General features: G+C 45.9%; 1 protein-coding gene across 1 annotated transcript in view; it reads right to left on the bottom strand.

The window, feature by feature from the left end:
- BOC (BOC cell adhesion associated, oncogene regulated) overlaps positions 1–21,265 on the bottom strand; it is a 117,347-nt gene that overhangs the window by 11,928 nt on the left and 84,154 nt on the right. The window contains exons 5-15 of the mRNA XM_040339131.1: positions 17,753–17,896; positions 15,770–16,063; positions 12,307–12,582; positions 11,923–12,203; positions 9,874–10,036; positions 9,666–9,776; positions 8,840–9,046; positions 6,290–6,471; positions 3,956–4,061; positions 353–475; positions 10–222 (exon numbers count right to left, since the gene is read on the bottom strand). Of these exons, the coding sequence (XP_040195065.1) occupies positions 10–222; positions 353–475; positions 3,956–4,061; positions 6,290–6,471; positions 8,840–9,046; positions 9,666–9,776; positions 9,874–10,036; positions 11,923–12,203; positions 12,307–12,582; positions 15,770–16,063; positions 17,753–17,896 (2,100 nt within the window). The remainder of the gene's footprint in view (positions 1–9; positions 223–352; positions 476–3,955; positions 4,062–6,289; positions 6,472–8,839; positions 9,047–9,665; positions 9,777–9,873; positions 10,037–11,922; positions 12,204–12,306; positions 12,583–15,769; positions 16,064–17,752; positions 17,897–21,265) is intronic.

Genomic DNA, 21,265 nt, shown 5'->3' with positions numbered 1-21,265 from the left:
AGGACTTACTCTGCTTGGACAGCGCCCTCCACAGGCAGATGGGGGTGAACGCCACAATGAGAAGGACGATGGATCCTAGGACCACGCCAACTATCAGGTAAGGCAAGTCGCTGGATCGGGCAACGGTGGCTGTACCCAATGCCCCGCCCCTGCCTGGGGGAGGAGGGGGTGTCGGTACCATGGACTGGGGAGGCCGGCCTGGCTGGGAGGATGACTTTCGAGCTGCAGATAAGGGAAAACATCAGAAAAGGACAGGTGTTAAACATTTAAAAAAAAAACCTCACGGTATGCTGGGGTATTTTACAACAAATCTAGGATCATAATCCAATAGGCCGGGTAAAGCCAGACTCACCTTTTGTCTCACAGATCATGACATTGCTAAATTCGCTCTCCCCTCCTTCGTTATAACACCGCATCTTGATATCGTATGAGGTCTCCGGCTGCAGATGACTGATGGAGTGCCAATGTCGGTCACCTGGAGGAGGAAGAGATAATGTAACTGTCAATGTACACCACGGAACCAATTCCTTAGCTGGCCACATGACCAACTGCCAAGGGGATCTGGAAATGTCTTAAATGTGAATACCAAAAGTTCAGTAGAAACACCCATAATTCAGTAGAAACACCCATAATTCAGTAGGAACACCCAAAATTGAGTGTGATCACTCAAAATTGAACAAAAAAAAATTGTGTAGAAACACTCAAAATTGAGTAGTAACATGCAAAATTGAGTGTGAACTGTGTGCACTGATCACTCAAAATGTAATAATATTGAGTATGAACATTCAAAATAGAGTAGGAGCACCCAATTTTGAGTAAAATTGAGTAGAAACACTCAAAATTGAAAAGAAGCCCCCAAAATTGAGTAGGAACACTCCAAATTTTGTAAAATTTTGTAGAAACACACAAAATGTTGTAGGAACACCCAGAATTGAGTATGAACATTCAAAATTGAGTAGGAACACCCAAAATTGAGCAGGAACACTCAAAATTTGAGAAGAAGCACCCACAATTGAGCAGGAACACTCAAAATGTAGTACAATTTAGTAGAAACACCCAAAATTGAGGAGGAAGAGATAACGTAAATGTACACCATGAAACCAATTCCTTAGCTGGCCACCTAAGAATGTTTTCACTGACCTGAAAATGTCTGTGAATACCCAAGGTTCAGTAGAAACACCCATAATTGAGTGTGATCACCCAAAATGGAATAAAATTGAGTAGAAACACTCGAAATGTAGTAGTAACACGCAAAATTGAGTGTGATCACTCAAAATTGAATAACATTTTGTAGAAACACCCACAATTGAGTATGAACATGCAAAATTGAATACAATTGAGTAGAAACACCCAAAATTTAGTAGGAACATTCAAAATTTAGTACAATTTAGTAGAAACACCCAAATTGAGGAGGAAGAGATAACGTAACTGTCAATGTACACCATGGAACCAATTCCTTAGCTGGCCACCTAAGTGTTTTCACTGGCCACATGACTACCTGCTAAGGGGACCTGAAAATGTCTTAAATGTGAATACCCAAGGTTCAGTAGAAACACCCATAATTGAGTGTGATCACCCAAAATGGAATAAAATTGAGTAGAAACACTCAAAATTTTGTAGGAACATTCAATTTTGAGTAAAATTGAATAGGAACACCCAAAATTGAGCGCGAACACTCAAAATTGAGAAAAAGCACCCAAAATTGAGTAGGAACACTTTGTAAATTTTTGAAGAAACAGACAAAATTGAGTAGCAACACACAAAATTGAATAGAAACACTAAATGTTGAGTAGGAACACCCACAATTGAGCAGGAACACTCAAAATGTAGTACAATTTAGTAGAAACACCCAAAATTGAGGAGGAAGAGATAACGTAACTGTCAATGTACACCATGGAACCATTTTCATAGCTGGCCATCTAAGAATGTTTTCACTGGCCACATGACTACCTGCTAAGGGGACCTGAAAATGTCTTAAATGTGAATACCCAAAGTTTAGTAGAAACACCCATAATGGAGTGTGATCACCCAAACGGAATAAAATTGAGTAGGAACACTCAAAATTGAGTGTGATCACTCAAAATTGAATAACATTTTGTAGAAACACCCAAAATTGAGTATGAACATGCAAAATTGAATACAATTGAGTATAAACACTCAAAATTGAGTAGGAACATTCAAAATAAAGTAGGAGCACACAAAATTGAGTAGGAACACTCAGAATTTTGTAAAATTTAGCAGAAACACTCAAAATTGAGTAGGAACACCCAAAATTGAGTAGGAACATCCACAATTGAGTAGGAACATTCAAAATAGAGTAGGAGCACCCAAAATGTTGTAGAAACACCCACAATTGAGTATGAACATTCAAAATAGAGTAGGAACATTCAAAATTGAGTAGGAACACCCAAAATTGAGTAGGAACACCCACAATTGAGTATGAACATTCAAAATTGAGTAGGAACACCCAAAATTTAGTAAGAACACCCAAAATTGAGTATTTACATTCAAAATAGAGTAGGAACACTCAATTTTCAGTAGGAACACCCAAAATTGAGCAGGAACACTCACAATTGAGAAGAAGCACCAAAAATTTAGTAGGAACACTCAAAATTTTGTAGAAACACCCAAAATTGAGGAGGAAGAGATAATGTAACTGTCAATGTACACCATGGAACCAATTTCTTTGCTGGCCATCTAAGAATGTTTTCACTGGCCACATGACTACCTGCCAAGGGGACCTGGAAATGTCTTAAATGTGAATACCCAAAATTCAGTAGAAACACAAAAAATTGAGTAGTAACACGCAAAATGTTGTGTGATCACTCAAAATTGAATAAAATTGAGTAGGAACACCCAAAATTGAGTATGAACATTCAAAATTGAGTAGGAACACCAAAAATTGAGTATGAACATTCAAAATTTAGTAGGAACACAACATTGTGAGTAAAATTGAGTAGGAACACTCAAAATTGAGAGGAACACCCAAAATTAAGTAGGAACACCCACAATTCAGTATGAACATTCAAAATAGAGTAGGAGCACCCAAAATTGAGTAGTAACGTGCAAAATTGAGCGTGATCACTCACAACTGAATACAATTGAGTAGAAACACTCAAAATTGAGTAGGAACACCCAAAATTGAGTATTTACATTCAAAATTGAGTAGGAACACTCAATTTTCAGTAGGAACACCCACAATTGAGCAGGAACACTCACAATTGAGAAGAAGCAACAAAAATTTAGTAGGAACACTCAAAATTTTGTAAAATTTTGTAGAAACACCCAAAATTGAGGAGGAAGAGATAACGTAACTGTCAATGTACACCATGGAACCAATTTCTTAGCTGGCCACCTAAGAATGTTTTCACTGGCCACATGACTACCTGCCAAGGGGACCTGGAAATGTCTTAAATGTGAATACCCAAAATTCAGTAGAAACACAAAAAATTGAGTAGTAACACGCAAAATTTAGTGTGATCACTCAAAATAGAATACATTTGAGTAGGAACACCCAAAATTGAGTATGAACATTCAAAATTGATTAGGAACACCCAAAATTTAGTAGGAACACAACATTGTGAGTAAAATTGAGTAGGAACACCCAAAATTTAGTAGGAACAGAACATTGTGAGTAAAATTGAGTAGGAACACTCAAAATTGAGAGGAAGCACCCAAAATTAAGTAGGAACACTCAAAATGTTGTAAAATTTTGTAGAAACGCCCAAAATTTAGTAGAAGCACCCACAATTAAGTAAGAATTCCCAACATTGAGTGTGAACATGCCAAGTTGAGTAGAACACCCAAACCATACTGAAAGCCACCACCTCTGACATGTGACTTTTGGGTGGAGGAACCCTTTAGCTGCTTTATATGTACTAGAAATTTGGCTAAGATGAGCCAATATGAGGAATGACCCTCTGGGATTATCACAGTACAGGTGGTCACCACTTACCTTCCACTACGTCCTTCTTATAATCGCTGTCGTTGTCACTGTCTGTTGGTCGGTAGTAGATGTAGAAGCCATGAATTGGAGTGTTGTTGTTACTCGCTGAAATGTACTGCAAAAAAAAAATCATCTTTGAGTATCATAGTAAGCGTCAGAGCTTTTTTTCTCAGAAAATAGGTGCAGGAACTCAACCACAACCCCGTTCAGATTTCACAAACAGTAGAAGGGTCTTAAAGGGGCAGAGTTCAGAGGGGTTACACACAGAGTGCATAGCTGTCACTTGTAAACACAGAAACCAGACTTCTGTGTTTACAAGTGATTGTGGTGAGCAGGCACCAAAGGGTCTGAGCCAAAAGTGGTGGAACTGAGTTCCCCCAAGTTCCCCCTGAAAAAACGCCCTGGAAAGCGTATATATATATCCATCTATAGTAGGCAGAAACACAGGGCTGCATTGTCAGAGGCGGGCAGGGGGCCACCATATTGAAATAAATAAAGCAATATAATAAAAAAAGAAGACAATAAAGGGGTATTTTAGGAGAAAATGGAAATAACCCATGTGTCCAGGGCCCACAGTGTTGCCCCAATTAAAAATTTGCCACCAGCTGGTGAAATAGAGTATTGCAGCTTGACCCATGACATTAAATGGATTTCTTTGGGAGCCAGCGCATTTCATTGGTCAGACTTTAGGCCACACAGTGACTAATAGCAGGAGTAGGGCATTTTAAGATATGAAGATATCTGTGTAGTAACCCCTCTCCCCTCCCATTTCTTTAAATAACAGACCTCCCCCAACAGTCCTGTATTCCAGGGGCATAGTCCTGCTGCCCATCACTGTAGAGATGTAGGTGGAGTTTGAGGCAAATGGTCCCACTGGGTTGCTTACAGTGAAGGGCAGTGGAACACCATGACTGCTGTCTGGAGGTGAGCCCCTATTTTTTATAATGATTACAGTGGGTTTCCGCTGGGTGACTCACCTGCAGACCCTGTGTTTACATGTAAATAACCGTCATTCATATGTAAATAACGGGAGCATTCATATGTCTATCATGCCCCTCTGCAGTGAAGAAATCATGTGCTGTAACCTCTAGCAACCAATCAGTGAGCCGTAATGTGTGCTGTAACCTTTAGCAACCAATCAGTGAGCCGTAATGTGTGCTGTAACCTCTAGCAACCAGTCAGTAAGTGGTAATGATATGCTGGAACCCCTGGCAATCAATCAGTGAGCAGTATCACTGTACAGTTAACGCAAAGCAACCAATCAACAAGAAGAAATCATGTGCTGTAACCTCTAGCAACTAATCAGTGAGCAGTAATGTGTATTGCAACCTCTAGCAACCAGTCAGTAAGTGGTAATGATATGCTGCAACCTCTGGCAACCAATCGTAATCGCTGCCTGATCTGATACAGTAAACTGATTTTAAGTCTAGCTGATATTTATTGTATGTCTCAGAGCAGGTGGAGAGCAAAATTGCATAGGGAGGGGGGGGGGGGGCAAGATTTTTTTTGCCCATGGTCCAATCAACATTAAAGACAGATCTATGTAAGAGGTAATCAATACCTAAAAGTTTTACTAAGCATGCGTGTACAGGAAAAATGTGTCTGATGTTAGGTTCACTTTAAGTGAACCTAGGTACTGCATGCTAGTTGGGGACATTGGAGCTTGTAATTAGAGGCTGGTGCCACTAGGGGTCACTAAAACAATATGTACATTTTGAAACATCACACCTGGTTGCATTCTTCGGCCTCCAGATGCCCATAGGCAGAAGCCTAAGGGGTCTTTTTTTTTTTTTAAAGTGTATTTTGTGCGTGTACTCGAGAGAGGAGCCGGACTGCAGGAGTTGGGAGTAGGCAGGCCTCCCCCAGAGGCAATCTGCCACCTTTCTCCATGCCCCGGGTGGCAATGGCGGGTGTGTGAGGGGGTCCTCCCACACAGCCTGCCCTACCTGCTCCGCTTTGAAGCCCAACGGGGCAGAGGGAGTGAGAGGATTAGCCCGCTCAACCAGCCCCATTAGTCCTTCGCCTCTCTTTAGAGACCGAGTGGTCAAAGTGCGTGTGTTAACCCAATTTCGAGTGCGTGTGTAAGTGTGGTGGTTTTTGTGGGAGGGGGGTGGGCGTACTAAGCACAGGCTTACCTCGCATAGCACACCCACCGGGAGCCGGGCTGAGACCACCAAACTCAATTCACATGTAGCCGAGACCGGGATCCGAACCTCTAGCTTTAGAGGTGAATGGCTTGTCAGCGCAGTGCCAATCGCGTTGAGCCACCGCAGCTCCCTCCTAAGTGGTCTTTTAATAAAAGGTATTATTGCCATATACTACAGAGTAGGATCGTAATCTCACCATCCATTTCAGCATTATGGTGGTCTCGTTGAGGGCCTCAGTGAAGGTGATGTACGGTCCCGTGACTGGACGATCGTTGATGCGGTTTGTGTATCCAGACACCATATACAGTTTAGAAGCCGCACTTGGCTGACTTTCGCCCAGGATGTTAAGAGCCCTGACCCGGAACTTGTATGACATCCCTGGGGGGCAAAAAAAATGAGACAATGAATTAGATTTGTCTGCAATTTGTTTTAATCTGATCTTTTGAGATTACGCATCAGAAATCTCCCCTCTTTTTCATGGAAAAGTAAAAACATGCCCCCCCCCCCCCCCCCCCCCGGACCCAGCAGCCTCGCTTCTTTGTTCATACCCTCCGTTTTCACCCCATAGCATGCTTACACTAGACCAGGGAGGGTTGCGTTGCCTTGAATTTGACTTTCGTCATGTAAATTTAGGGCCAGATCGTCGTACCTCCGCGCAATTTTGGGCAGGCGTAACGTATCTGATTTACGTTACGCCTCCGCAACTTACACGGGCAAGTGCTGTATTCTCAAAGCACTTGCTCCGTAAGTTGCGGCGGCGTAGCGTAAATCGGCCAGCGTAAGCCCGCCTAATTCAAATTTGGATCAGGGGGGCGTGTTTTATGTAAAACTACTGTGACCCGACGTGATTGACGTTTTTGCGGAACGGCGCATGCGCCGTCCGTGGAATTTCCCAGTGTGCATTGCTCCAAAGTACGCCGCAAGTACGTCATTGGTTTCGACGTGAACGTAAATGACGTCCAGCCCCATTCACGGACGACTTACGCAAACGACGTAACTTTTGCGGGAACGGCGGCCATACTTAACATTGGCTGCGCCTCATATAGCAGGGGCAACTATACGTTCGGGAATTTGCGTATCTAGCTAATTTGCATACTCAACGCGGAATTCGACGGAAGCGCCACCTAGCAGTCAAAAAAAAAATGCAGTTTAGATCCGACGGCGTAAAAGACTTACGCCTGTCGGATCTAATGGATATCTATGCGTAACTGATTCTAAGAATCAGGCGCATAGATACAACGGGTCGGATTCGGACTTACGACGGCGTACATGGCGCTACGCCGTTGTAAGTCCTCTGAGAATCCGAGCCTTAGTGTGTTGGAAACTAGGCTGTAGTCAGCCTGAGCTTCATGTTATCTGTGCTTGTTAGGTTTCTCCTAAACCCAGGACATTGATTGCTTCTGACTGCTGCTGGGAAGTGTTTTCCAGTAGATCGAGTGCGAAGTTACAATGCATTGGATTATGAATATTTTTTCAGAGGTTTATTTCAGTGAAGGGTGCTGAGAAAGAAGACAAATATTCAGGGTGGGCTTCTAGAAAGCTCTTTACCCCCCAGGCTGCGGCCTGGATTGAATGTCTCTCCACCTTTTTGTCTTCCCGGCTATTACCTGGGGATAGGAAGCCAAAGAGAATAAAGGGCTGTTCTTCTGGTTGAACCTGGGGCTAAAAAAAAAAAATTATTGTTCTTTTGGGGGCATGAACCTAGACTTAAAGAAGAAGGGGTTGGTTTTCTGAGGACCTGTACCTGGGTGTAAAAAAGAAGGGCTTGTTCTCCTAAGGACCTGAACTTGGACCTAAGAAAAAAGGGATTGTTCTCCCGAGGACCTAAACCTGGACCTAAAAAATACGTTTTTTTTTCCTGAGAGCCTGAATCTTGGTCTAAAAAATAAGGGTTTGTTCTCTTGAGGGCCTGAACCTGGACCTAAAAAAGAAGAGTTTTTTTCTCTCACAGGGGTCTAAAACCTGGGTCTAAAGAAGAAGGGTTTGTTCTCTTGAGGGCCTGAACTTCGACCTAAGAAAGAGGGGTTTGATCTCCTGAGGGCTTGACCTAAGAAAGAAGGGATTGTTCTCGAAAAAAGTGCCTAAACCTGGACCTAAAAAATATGTTTTTTTTTCTAAGGGCCTGAATCTTGATCTAAAAAATAAGGGTTTGTTCTTTTGAGGGCCTGAACCTGAATTTAATATAAAAGGGTTTATTTTCCTCAGGTCCTGAACCTGGGTCTAAAGAAGAAGGGGTCGTTCTCCTGAGAATCTGAACCTGGATCTAAGAAAGAAGGGATTGTTCTCCTAAGGGCCTGTTGTTGGACCTAAAAAAGAAGGGTTTTTTTTCTCATGAGGGACTAAAACCTGGGCCTAAAGGGTTTGTTCTCCTGAGGGCCTGAACTTGGACCTAAGAAAGAAGGGTTTGATCTCCTGAGGGACTGAACCTTGACCTAAGAAAGAAGGTATTGTTTTCCCAAGGACCTAAACCTGGACCTTAAATATACGTTTTTTTTTCCTGAGGACCAGAATCTTGGTCTAAAAAAAATAGGGGTTTGTTCTCTTGAGGGCCTGAACCTGGACCTAAAAAATAAGGGGTTTCTTTTCTCAGGAGGGACTGAAACCTGGGTCTAAAGAAGAAGGGTTTATTTGCTTGAGGGCCTGAACCTGGGCCTACAAAACATAAACCTGGTCTAAACTCAATTGTGCCAATCCTTTTCATTTGAATTTTTGTCCACAACTACCAAGCCAATGCGCCTTCGCTCACCTTTCTCGAGCTCAGTGATCTCTACAGACAGACGTGATGGCGGGATGTCTCTGGTCACCAAGATCCAGTCGCCCTGCTGCTTCAGTTTCTTGTACTCCACCCGGAAAGACTGGATGGGGAATCCACCATTTCCTCGAGGGATCCAGGTCACGTAAACAGAGGTTTCCGAGGCTGCGGAGATGGTAGGTCGGTCCGGAGCCTCCGGAGCTGTAAAGATAACAGACGTCATTATTACATTAGTGTCCCAATTACTTAAATGTACGGGTTTAAAATTCTTATATTTTGCCTTCTCCAGAACTCTATATGATGGGATTTGCATGTTCTCCCTGTGCCTGCCTGGGTTTCCTCCCACATTCCAAAGACATGCCGTTAGATTATTGGCTCCTGTAGGGTTAGGGTTTCCCCTTGAAGAATAAGGCTAGGACTCAGGAATTGGAATAGGGACCTCCCCCAGAGGTCAAAGGTCAGAAAGCGGGTTGCCACCAGTCAATGGTCACGAGGCGTGGCTTACCCACCCCCACCAAAGTGTACAGCCTACCCCAACTAAGTCGGTGAATGAACAAGTTGGGGAATGAACAAGTCAGGGAAAGAGTCCTAGCCTTATTCTTCAAAGGGGAAACCCTAACCCTACAGAAGCCTCCTGTATGAATTGGCACTAATATGCGTGTTTGCGGTAGGGACCTTAGATTGTAAACTCCTTGAGGGCATGGGCTCACGTGAATGAACTGTACAATATATAAAGTGCTGTATAAGTTGTTGGCGCTATCTAAATTCCTGAAAATAAAAATCTATAGACCAGTAGATCTGACAAAACTGGGGCACTTACGGGACAGCCGGTTATTGTCGGACTGGTTGCTGCTTTGCGTGCTGGTCCCTGGGTCGTCCCTCTGAATCTGCACCTCTTTGCTGGCTATGATGTCAGGTTTCGGACGTCGCCCTGCAATATACAACAAAAAGAATGTATACCTGATATACCTCCATTGGCCAGAAAATCACAGCTGATCGTTCAGGTCAACTTAGCATGTACTCCTTACCTGTCCGGAAAGTCATCATGGCGGTCTGTCCTTCCCCGGCACAGTTGTAAGCTGCCATCTCCACTTCATATAAGCTTCCTGGGTCCAGTTTGGTGAGCGTTAGGCGGTTCTGAGATCCAGGAACTCGATAAAAAGTCCACTCTTCAGACACATTCCCCACCTGCTGTAGAAAGAAGATGGAAGTCAGATACATGTGGAGTTATATTACCAGGAAAGTGAGAATCAATGCCTACTAGTCTTCCTTTGCCTATTCTACTGCTCTGTTCTGTTTCTGGGAGTGAAGGGCCCAGTAATTACAAGTAAGGGGGAACATGCGACTTGCCCCCCTTCTTCCCAGGCCATATAGGCTCATAAATATTGTAAATTAGGGATGGGGAGAGAGTGCCTCAAGTCTCGCCTTCTGGAACGCTTAGGAGGAACATGTAAGATATGGGAGAAACACCATTTTCACCACGTGCTTTAGCCTGCTAGGGATGGGGAGGGCGAGACAGACATACAGAGAGAGAGAGACAGGCAAAGGAGAAAGAGACAGGCAAAGAGAAAGAGAGACACACACAGGCAGAGAGAGAGAGAGAGACACACAGGCAGAGACAGAGAGAAACAGAGAGAGAGAGACACACACACAGGCAGAGAGAGAGAGAGACACAGGCAGAGAGAGAGACACAGGCAGAGAGAGACAGGCAAAGATAAAGAGACAGGCAGAGAGAGAGAGAGACAGGCAGAGAGAGACAGGCAGAGAAAGAGACACACACAGGCAGAGAGAGAGAGACACACATAGGCAGAGAGAGAGAGACACAGGCAGAGAGAGAGAGAGAGAGACACACAGGCAGAGAGAGACACAGGCAGAGAGAGAAACACAGGCAGAGAGAGACACACACACAGGCAGAGAGAGAGAGAGACAGGCAAAGAGAAATAGGCAGAGAGAGACAGGCAGAGAGAGAGACACAGGCAGAGAGAGACACACAGGCAGAGAGAGACACACACACAGGCAGAGAGAGAGAGAGAGACAGGCAAAGAGAAAGAGGCAGAGAGAGACAGGCAGAGAGAGACAGGCAGAGAAGGAGACACACAGGCAGAGAGAGAGAGACACAGGCAGAGAGAGAGAGAGACACACAGGCAGAGAGAGAGAGAGAGCGACACACAGGCAGAGAGAGAGAGAGAGAGACACACAGGCAGAGAGAGAGAGAAACACAGGCAGAGAGAGAGACACACACACAGACAGAGAGAGAGAGACAGGCAGAAAGATAGAGAGAGAGAGAGAGCGAGACAGCAGAGAGAGAGCAGAGAGAGGCAGACAGCAGAAAGAGAGAGACTAATTGGTAGAGCGCTAGAGAGAGACTCCATAGTTAAAGCACACTGCTCTCTTTTCTCTCAGAATGGTTGAAATAGTTAAAATGGACTTCCACCTAAAAATGGAACTTCCACTTTTTGGATTCCTCCCCCCTCCGGTGTCACATTTGGCACCTTTCAGGGGGAGGAGGGAGCAGATACCTGTGAAATACAGGTATTTGCTCCAACTTCCTGGTATAGATCACCTCGGTGATCGAGGTGACCTACACCACGTCCAGCACCTATTCTGTCCTCCCCCGCTGTCTTCTGGAAGACTCACAGGTCTCAGAAGACAGCGGGGACCAGTGACTCGCGCATGCGCAGTAAGGAAACAAGGAAGTGAAGTCGCAAGGCTTCAATTCCTGCTTCCCTTACCGAGGACGGCGGCAGCAGCAGATCCTAGAGCGTCAGATCGGCTTCGGCTGCCGACATCGCGGGCGCCCTGTCCATATGTTAAAAGTCAGCAGCTGCTGTATTTGTATCTGCTGGCTTTTAAATATTATTTTGTTAGGCGGACCTCCGCTTTAAGGGTGCATACCCTAATGCAATAGGCTGCGCACACCTATGTTCACGTTTTAATTACAGCAGTCTTTCAACAAGGACGCTAACCACACTTTCAGACTTAGCCAGTAGAGGGAGCAAATGTATAACAATAAGAATGTTTATATTCATCCAATATCTTGAAACAAGTCAATTATTGAAGAGGTTCTCTTGAAGTACCTTGCGGTGTTTCACGGTGTAGAACTGGATTGTGGCTCTGCTATTTGGTCTGGGCTTCCACACTAAATCGTAGAAATCAGTCTTGGAAGTTCGGGGGGAGCTGAGGATTATGGGAGCCTCAGGCTGGAGGACGGTCTTATCGGATGGGCAAGGAGTTGGCGTTCCTGGAGTTGGAGGTCTTTGCTTCAACTGAGCCGTTAGGAGCAACTGTTTGTCGTCGGGAATAGGTGCCTCCGTCGGAGTCCAGGTGCCCACAACTGATCCGGGGCTCATAAAGGTTACTGGAGACAAAATGGGTGGTCAATAAAAAGATGAGGTAGGGTATGAAAAAAAAAAAGGTTATGAGGGTTGATTTAAGGACATTCATGATGACCTAGTACTCACCTCCTGCCCTGGTGGTCATCAGCAAAGTCAATGCTTGTGCACTTCCTACTTCATTCTCTGCCATACACTGGTAAATGCCGTCGTCCTCAGGACCCACACTGCTCACTCGAAGAAGCTTCCTGGAGATCCTGTGTCTGGGGGTAGGAAGAACAGGCACCGCGTTCCTCAACCACACCACAGATGGAGGCGGATTGCCCTTCACCTCACAGGTAAACTTTGCAGTCTGACCCCAGGAGACCATCTGCTGGGACACCTCCATGCTGACCTCAGGTGGCTCTGAGAGAAGAAATTAAATGATGAGTCAGGCTTTTATGCATTACCGCATTATTTCTCACCCTTCCCTCCCTTTCCGCTCACCTCCACACCCCAAAACCTCCTCTCTGCTCACCTCCACACCCCAAAACCTCCTCTCTGCTCACTTCCACACCCCAAAACCTCCTCTCTGCTCACCTCCACACCCCAAAACCTCCTCTCCGCTCACCTCCGCACCCCAAAACCTTCTCTCTGCTCACTTCCACACCACAAAACCTCCTCTCTGCTCACCTCCGCACCCCAAAACCTCCTCTCTGCTCACCTCCACACCCCAAAACCTCCTCTCTGCTTACCTCCACACCCCAAAACCTCCTCTCTGCTCACCTCCACACCCCAAAACCTCCTATCTGCTCACCTCCACACCCCAAAACCTTCTCTCTGCTCACTTCCACACCCCAAAACCTCCTCTCTGCTCACCTCCACACCCCAAAACCTTCTCTCTGCTCACCTCCACAACCCAAAACCTCCTCTCTGCTCACTTCCACACCCCAAAACCTCCTCTCTGCTCACCTCCACACCCCAAAACCTCCTCTCTGCTCACCTCCACACCCCAAAACCTCCTCTCTGCTCACCTCCACACCCCAAAATCTCCTCTCTGCTCACCTCCACACACCAAAACCTCCTCTCTGCTCACTTCTACACCCCAAAACCTCCTCTCTGCTCACCTCCACACCCCAAAACCTTCTCTCTGCTCACTTCCACACCCCAAAACCTCCTCTCTGCTCACGTCCACACCCCAAAATCTCCTCTCTGCTCACCTCCACACACCAAAACCTCCTCTCTGCTCACTTCCACACCCCAAAACCTCCTCTCTGCTCACCTCCACACCCCAAAACCTCCTCTCTGCTCACCTCCACACCCCAAAATCTCCTCTCTGCTCACCTCCACACCCCCTCTCTGCTCACCTTTATACCCCATAACCCCCAACATCTGTACCCCTGACCCCCCTCTTTGCTCATCTCTGTACTCCAAACCCCCCTCCCCATCTGCTAACCTCTGTACCCCAAACCCCCCCAGACTATGGAACGCTGTACCAACCACCATCCGATTGGAGGTAAACCACCTGGCCTTCAGGAGAAAGATCAAGACCCATCTCTTCTGAGGGCCCAGGGAATGGATACCAAGCGCCCAGACGCGATTCAGTTCGCATGTGTTGCGCTATATAAGTTTCTCACTCACTCACTCACTTGACACACCTTTGTACCCCACTCTCTCAAGCCAACCCCCAACCTCCCTCTCAGGGCAGGACCATTCTTCCATTACAATTCATAAGGTTGTGGTCAGTGCGGACCGAGTGAGGAGCTGCTGGTAACCTGCAAGTGACATAAGGCTGGCAGCCGGTTGTAGAGTCAGAACCCATGGGAGGCATACTTCTTCTGCTTACTCTACTGGCACTGCATATGGCTGCACATCCAAAGTTTCCAAAAGTGCCTTTTATTGTAGACGGTCAAAATACACCAGGGACACCAGGTGTTAGTCACGTAGACGCGTTTCACACATCTGATCTGTGCTTAATCGAACCTAATGATTAAGCACAGATCAGATGTGTGAAACGCATCTATGTGACTAAAACCTGGTGTCCCTGGTGTATTTTGACCGTCTGCAATAAAAGGCACTTTTGGAAACTTTGGATGTGCAGCCATTTCTTCTTTTTCTCAAGTTTTTATGGAAGTGGGCCGGGCAGTGGCGTCTCCAGCTTTCATATTTAGGGGTGGCACATGGGGGGACAGGGACAAAAGTAGATGGGGCAACTATAAAATGCAATAACTCTGCGGTGGCCCCAGCAAGATGCGGGCACATATACCGGTACAAACAACAAGGTCTTAATTGGTGGGGCACAATATAAATGTTGGGGGGGTCATGGCCCCCTCTGGCCCCACACTGGTGACACCAGTGGGGGTGGGGCGAGCACTCCTACTTGGTGTCAATCAAAGTATTGCACACACCTGGAGCAGCAGATTCCTCTTCTTTTGGCACTGCATATACACACAGCCTTACACTTGCACCAAGTACTGCCCTGCAGGGGCTCTGGACTCAAGAAGCCGCTTCCCCCATTCCACTGCTCTATGCTGCACTGTGCTAAACAAGTTCCTGCTGTGCTGATGTACAGTTCAGTGGAAGAGGGAGCTTGGTGGGATCCAACAGCATTTTTCACCAAGGATGCTGCGGAACCCCTGAGGACTTCAACCAGGGTGCCGCAGCAACCCGGTTGAAAAAAGCTGTATTAATGGATATGAACGGCAAGGCAAAAATAGTTAGCATCGTATGAGTCTTAATTCTTGTTTTTTTAAATCTGAAACTCACTCAAATGTCAAATAAGTCACAAATGTGGTGGACAGGATATTTTCCAACTAAATTCCATTGTTCCCCAAACTCAAGAAGCGTTCCCAACTACAAAATTGAACATCTGCCTGTTTGTACTCAGACCATGAGGATGAGAAGTCTGCTGCAAGGCCAAGTCCACTACTAGAATGGAAGTTCCACCACTGAGTGGCTTGTTTTGAATTTGGAGAACAATACCCAGGACCGATCCTAGGCAGGGTGCACAGGGTGCATTGCACCCAGGCGCCTGCAGAGGTGGGGGCGCCGAACATCTAACAGACTCTCTAACAGAAGCCCTCTCTGTGTCCATCACAAAAGCCCCCCTCCAGGTCCCAATAAAGTACTCTGCTTCTCTTCCTGTATTTTGTTTATTGTTAAGAGATCATGTAAGGATCCCAGGTTAATGAAGACTTTGTTGGGGGAGCATCTCTGTGGTTTAGTCATTGCCATAGAAACATGTGTAAAGGGGAGGAGTTAGTAAAATAACGACCCCCATGTGGGGGCGCCAGAAATATTTCTGCACTCAGGCGCCTGTGACCCTAGGATCGGCCCTGACAATACCAAGCAGTCCATCCAAAGACGGATATCATCTAAACATGAATGATCTACCAGTATCAATAATTCAGCACAAATGTCCATGAAGGCAAGGCTTGGCAGGTGGACCTGGCCAAAACTGATGGTTTTAATTGGTTTGATCACATGAAACCCTTAAAAAAACAGGGCGCAGCATTTTTGATGAGTTACTCTTTCTGCGTCATGCTACACCAACTTGGATAGATGTATCGGAGGTCTGAGAACTTCAATGCCATCAAAATCTGGCAAAACTTACCAAAAACCTGTACATTATAGAAGATAAACGCTGAGCCTCCGTCTCCAATTCCATTGCTGGCCGTGCAGGTATATGTCCCAGAATCCTCCTCGTTTGTGGCCTCTATCAGGAGGTTGCTGAGCAGAAAACGCGTTTTGTTCTGGTCAATGACGTCAGACCCGTCCTTGGCCCAAGTGATCCTTGGCGGCGGCATGCCACTAGCCACGCACTCCAAAAACAGGCTCTGGCCCTTGGTGACGATGATGGTCTGCGCCATGGGAGGGTAGATGATCCGAGCCACCTCCGCTGTGGAGCCTAAAATGCAAACACTGTGTATGAGGAACACCAAGAGTTGAGTTGACCACCAAAAGTGGACAGATACAGGAAACATGGATAGACCAAAGCTTTTTCAAAATGGTTTCTAAAGTTAATAATGGACGGGCAACATTTTTATTTGTATGAGTCAAGTCGGGACCCTTCGGGGTAAGACCACGCTATATTAAGATACCTCTCAACTCAACTCAACAAGTCTCAAAAATTGATTAAAATGTACTTAAAAGAAAATGAAGGAATAGCGAAGGGTTAGACCCTTCCTCAAATTTTTATTGCTGTCCGTGTATCCACTGGGGAAATTCACCCAATATTTGTCCCGGTGACCATTGTGACCAGCACACAAAATAAAGGGCCAATTCAAAAATGTTGAGTTGTCACCATAGGAAGTAATGAGAAAAAAAAATACTCCCATGGGGCAATTGTTCCAATGACAACGCTCTAAGATGGGGAAATTCTGGCATTGCATACATTTTAGGCCCCGTACACACGAGGGGATCTCCGCTGGAAACGATCCGCCGGACCGTTTCCAGCGGAGATTCCTCCTCCGGATTTGGATCCGATGGCTTGTACTCACCATTGGATCAAAATCCTTGCGGAATTCTTCCGCGGTGACGTGTCGCGCTGTCGCCGCGATGATGACGCGGCGACGTGCGCGACGCTGGAAGGTAAGTACTTCCACGCATGCGTCGAATCATTACGACGCATGCGAGGGAGGGGAGCGGACGGATTGATCCGGTGAGTCTGTACAGACCACCGGATCAATCCGCTGGACCCGATTCAAGCGGATACATTTCTTAGCATGCTAAGAAATTTATATCCGCTTGAAATCGATCCGGCCGACAAATCTCCGCGGATAAATATCCGCTAGGCCGTACAGACGACCGGATTTATTCCAGCGGATAGATCCGGTGGTGTGTACGAGGCCTTAGGGTAGGGTTTCTCACCCAGGTTTCCATGGAACACTAGGGTTCCTCCAGATGTTGCTAGGAGTTCCTCGAGGGTTCCTTCAGATGTTGTGAGGAGTTCCTTAAGGGTTCCTCCAGATGTTGCAATGAGCAATTTCTGCCTCTCAGATAAGTTCCCACTGACACCATTGATCTTTGTAGCTACAGTGGAACCTCGGATTACGAGTAACGCGGTTAACGAGCGCTTCGCAATACGAGCACTGTTTCTTGAAAAATCCTAACTCGGTTTGCGAGTGTTGTCTCGCAAAACGAGCAGGATTCAGGCCAAAGCGGTGTGCAGTACCACGTTTGGCCTGAGGTGGGGGGAGCGCCGGGGGCTGAGCGGAGGCGATCTGCGCCGTTTGTAGCCTTTTGGAAAGACTCAGAAATACTACGTTCCCAAGCCTTTCCGAGGTTTGCCGAGGTCAGACGAACTGTCCTTTCCGTCTGTTTCCGAGGCTCTCCAGTGCCCACCCCCTGCCTCTGGACGCATGCGGTATTACATACCATTGAAGTCAATGCGGAACAAATTATTTTCATCTCCATTGACTTCAATGGATATATACAGATGATTATATAGATAATCATATAGGAAGACCCATAGACATAAGCCAGTGTTTGCCATGTAAGTTACACAAACTAGTCGGATCTTCTGGCCCTGTCATAATCAGATCTTCTGGCCCAGTCTCGAGTCTATGGCTAAGCCTAAAAGATTTCCTTGACTTACGTCGTACTCGCAGGCGGTCGCTGGAGACGGACGTCTTCACTTCCTGCGTTACCGGGTTGTACGCCGCACACTGGTACGTTCCTTCATCCTCCTGGGTGGCGTTGACGATCTGTAGATTCCCCGAGGGCATGATAAGGTAATTATCTGTGCAGACACAAAGAAGAACAAAAATTTTATGGGGCGCTCCGGTATTTCTAGAAAAATTATGCGACGACATGCCTTGTTCAGGTCTTACGAGATTTAAGCTGGAGTTACACATTACAATCTTCGTACAAGCTTACTTAGACCTATAGACAAGGGTTTCCCAACTAGGGTTCCTCCAGAGGTTCCTTGAGTAATTTATTGCTCCCAGATAAGTTCCCACTGACACCATTGACCTTTTCAGCCATCTACAAGGGGGTAATTCTTCGCAATGACCAAAAGTGTAAGGAGTATTCCTCTCACCAGGGGCGGAACTACTGCCATAGCGACCCACGCGGGCGCTATGGGGCCAGCAGCCGAGTGAGGCCCCGGCGAGGCCCGGACTGGCCTACCGGGATACTGGGACATTTCCCAGTAGGCTGCCTGCCCTGGGGGCCTTTTTGAGCTACGTTGATTGGCACGGCGAGGCAGTTATGATTGGCACTGTAAGATGGCAATGATGGGCACAGTGAGGTGGCAATGATTGGCACGGTAAGGCGACAATGAAGGGCACAGTAAGGCTGCAACGATTGGCACGGTGAGGCTACATTGATTGGCACGGTGAGGCGACAATGATGGGCACGGTCAGGCTATGTTGATTGGCACGGCGATGCGGCTATGCTTGGCACTGTAAGACGGAAATGATGGGCACAGTAAGGCTACATTGATTAGCACAGTGAGGTGGCAATGATTGGCACAATAAGGCTCCAATAATTGGCACGGTTGAGGCGTCAATGACTGGCACGGTGAGGCGGCAATGACGGGCACAGTGAGGCTACATTGATTGGCACTGTAAGGCAGCAATGATTGGCATGGTAAGACAGCAATGATGGGCACAGTAAGGCTACATTGATTGGCACAGTGAGATCGGAAATGATAGGCACAGTGAGGCGGCAATGATTGGCACAGAGAGGTGGCAATGATTGGCACAGTGAGGCGGCAATGATTGGCACGGTAAGGCGGCAATGATTGGCACGGTAAGGCGGCAATGATGGACACATTAAGGCGGCAATGATGGGCACAATGAGGCTACATTGATTGGCACAGGAGGCGGCAATGATTGGCACGGTAAAGGTGGCAATGTTTGGCACGGCAAATTGGCAATGAGGGGCACAGTGAGGTCTGTTTAGACCCTTGATATTTCACCAAAGCCACATAATGAGTCTCCTAAAAAAATTGTAAAAAAGTAATTAGAAATAATATTGTACAAAATAATTGAAAAAAAATAAATATTGTAAAAAATATTTTTAAAAAACAATATTGTAAAAAATAATTAAAAAAATTATATTGTAAAAATGTATTGGGAAAAAAACAGTATTGTAAAAAATAATAATAAAAAAAATCATTGAAAAAAATAATATTGTAAAAAATAATTGAAATACATAATATTGTAAAAAATAATTAAAAAAAACAATATTGTAAAAAAAATTTTAGAAAAATAAAATTGTAAAAATGATTTAAAAAAATTAATATTGTACAAAATAATTGAAAAAAATTAAATATTGTAAAAAATATGTAAAAATGTATTGAAAAAAAAAACAGTATTGTAAAAAATAATAACAAAATTATTGAAAAAAATAATATTGTAAAAAATAATTGAAATACATAATATTGTAAAAAAAAAATTAAAAAAACAATATTGTAAAAAAAAAATTGAAAATAAAATTGTAAAAATGATTTTAAAAAATAATATTGTAAACATTTTTTTTAAAAAATAAATAAAAGAAAAGATAAAAATAAACTACTGATTCTGTCCACTGTCTTACTGACACCAATCTTGCTCTACTGACACCGTCCACTGCTCTGCTGATATACACGCATGTGTATTTGTGCTCTGGGGTGCGCGCCCTAATGCAATAGGCAGCCTATAGGCGGCCTTACTGTGCCAATCATTGCCACCTCACTGTGCCAATCAATGTAGCCTTACTGTGCCCATCATTGCCGTCTTACAGTGCCAATCATTGCCGCCTCACCGTGCCAATCAATGTAGCCTCACCGTGCCAATCGTTGCAGCCTTACTGTGCCCATCATTGCCGCCTTACCGTGCCAATCATTGCCACCTCACTGTGCCAATCAATGTAGCCTTACTGTGCCCATCATCAGCACACCAATGACACCAGGGCACGTAGAGTAAATCTTATCTGCAATGACAGAGACCACAACATAACCTTGTCAGATGGCCTAACCAGGGCTGGACTGGGACAGAAATTTGGCCCTGGACCTCATCCAGACTGGCCCACTTTGACAGGTCTCTCCCATGGTGGCCGGACAACTCCCGCATCCCCCCCCCCCGGCCACCCAAGCCCCCTCTCCCCCTTCACTTTATTAGAGTAGAACAGCTGGTACTGGTACTCTGATAGGCAGTGCCAGTGGGGAAACTGGACATTATTTCACCCGGGACAAAAAATCAGTTCGGTGCCCCACCTTTTGGGACAAGATTAGGCAGAAGGGAGAAACTCCCAGGCCATAGCTGTTGAGTCAGCTGTCTGTCCCCTCCCCCATGCTCCTCTGTCGTCCCCCCTGCTCCTCTGGTCCTCCCCCTGCTTCTTTGTTCCCCCCAGGTGAGCGCTGCGGGGAGGGAGAGGAGGTAAGCGCTGCGGGAAGGGAGAGACACAGGAGCCGAGGGGGGCATCGGTCCACTGTCACTGAAGCCGGCCCACTGAGCCATCGGCCCACCGGGAAACTCCCTGTAGTCCCAATGGCCAGTCCATCCCTGGGCCTAACCCATCTACTTTAACAGCTGCTAAGATATCAGCCACACAGGGAGTGCATTGTTTTTGTATAGTACTGCAGAGAAGGAAGCAGAAACTGCTTATGTAATGAGCCGGTATGGCCCTATGTCTCAGCTCATTACATAAGCAGTCTCTGCTTCCACACACTGCTACACAGTGGTCACAGTGGTCATGTGGCCTGCAAAAAAACAAAACAATGAAAAGTCAATTAAAATTTATGAGAAAAGGTTGTACCACGAGACCCCGAACTTCAGACCCATGTGTTTTGTTATGCGTAGGCGCCTATGTGTGATATAGCGCACCTTTTTTAGTTTTGAGATATTCGTCTCCATGACACATTCGCCCCCAGGCCCTGTTGGCTATCAGTCCCATTTCTCTCCTCCTGCCTTGCCAAAAACCTTTCTTTTCCCTCCCGAAGGCGTCAGACTGACAGCAGGTAAAGATCTCATCGCCTGCACTGGCCCCGGGGATTATTTCCTACGTTTTTATTTGACATCGGTTGCTACGCGAGAAGATAATGAGAGCCGACAGCCAGAGACAGCTCTGATTAGTCCAAGTACCGAGCGATCCCTCCGTAATCCCCGCTGAGACATCCATACTT

This window comes from Rana temporaria, chromosome 2 (assembly GCF_905171775.1).
Source record: "Rana temporaria chromosome 2, aRanTem1.1, whole genome shotgun sequence".
Lineage (NCBI taxonomy): Eukaryota > Metazoa > Chordata > Amphibia > Anura > Ranidae > Rana > Rana temporaria.
The sequence above is the reverse complement of the archived record's forward strand: the minus strand, read 5'-3'. Positions and strand labels throughout refer to the sequence as shown.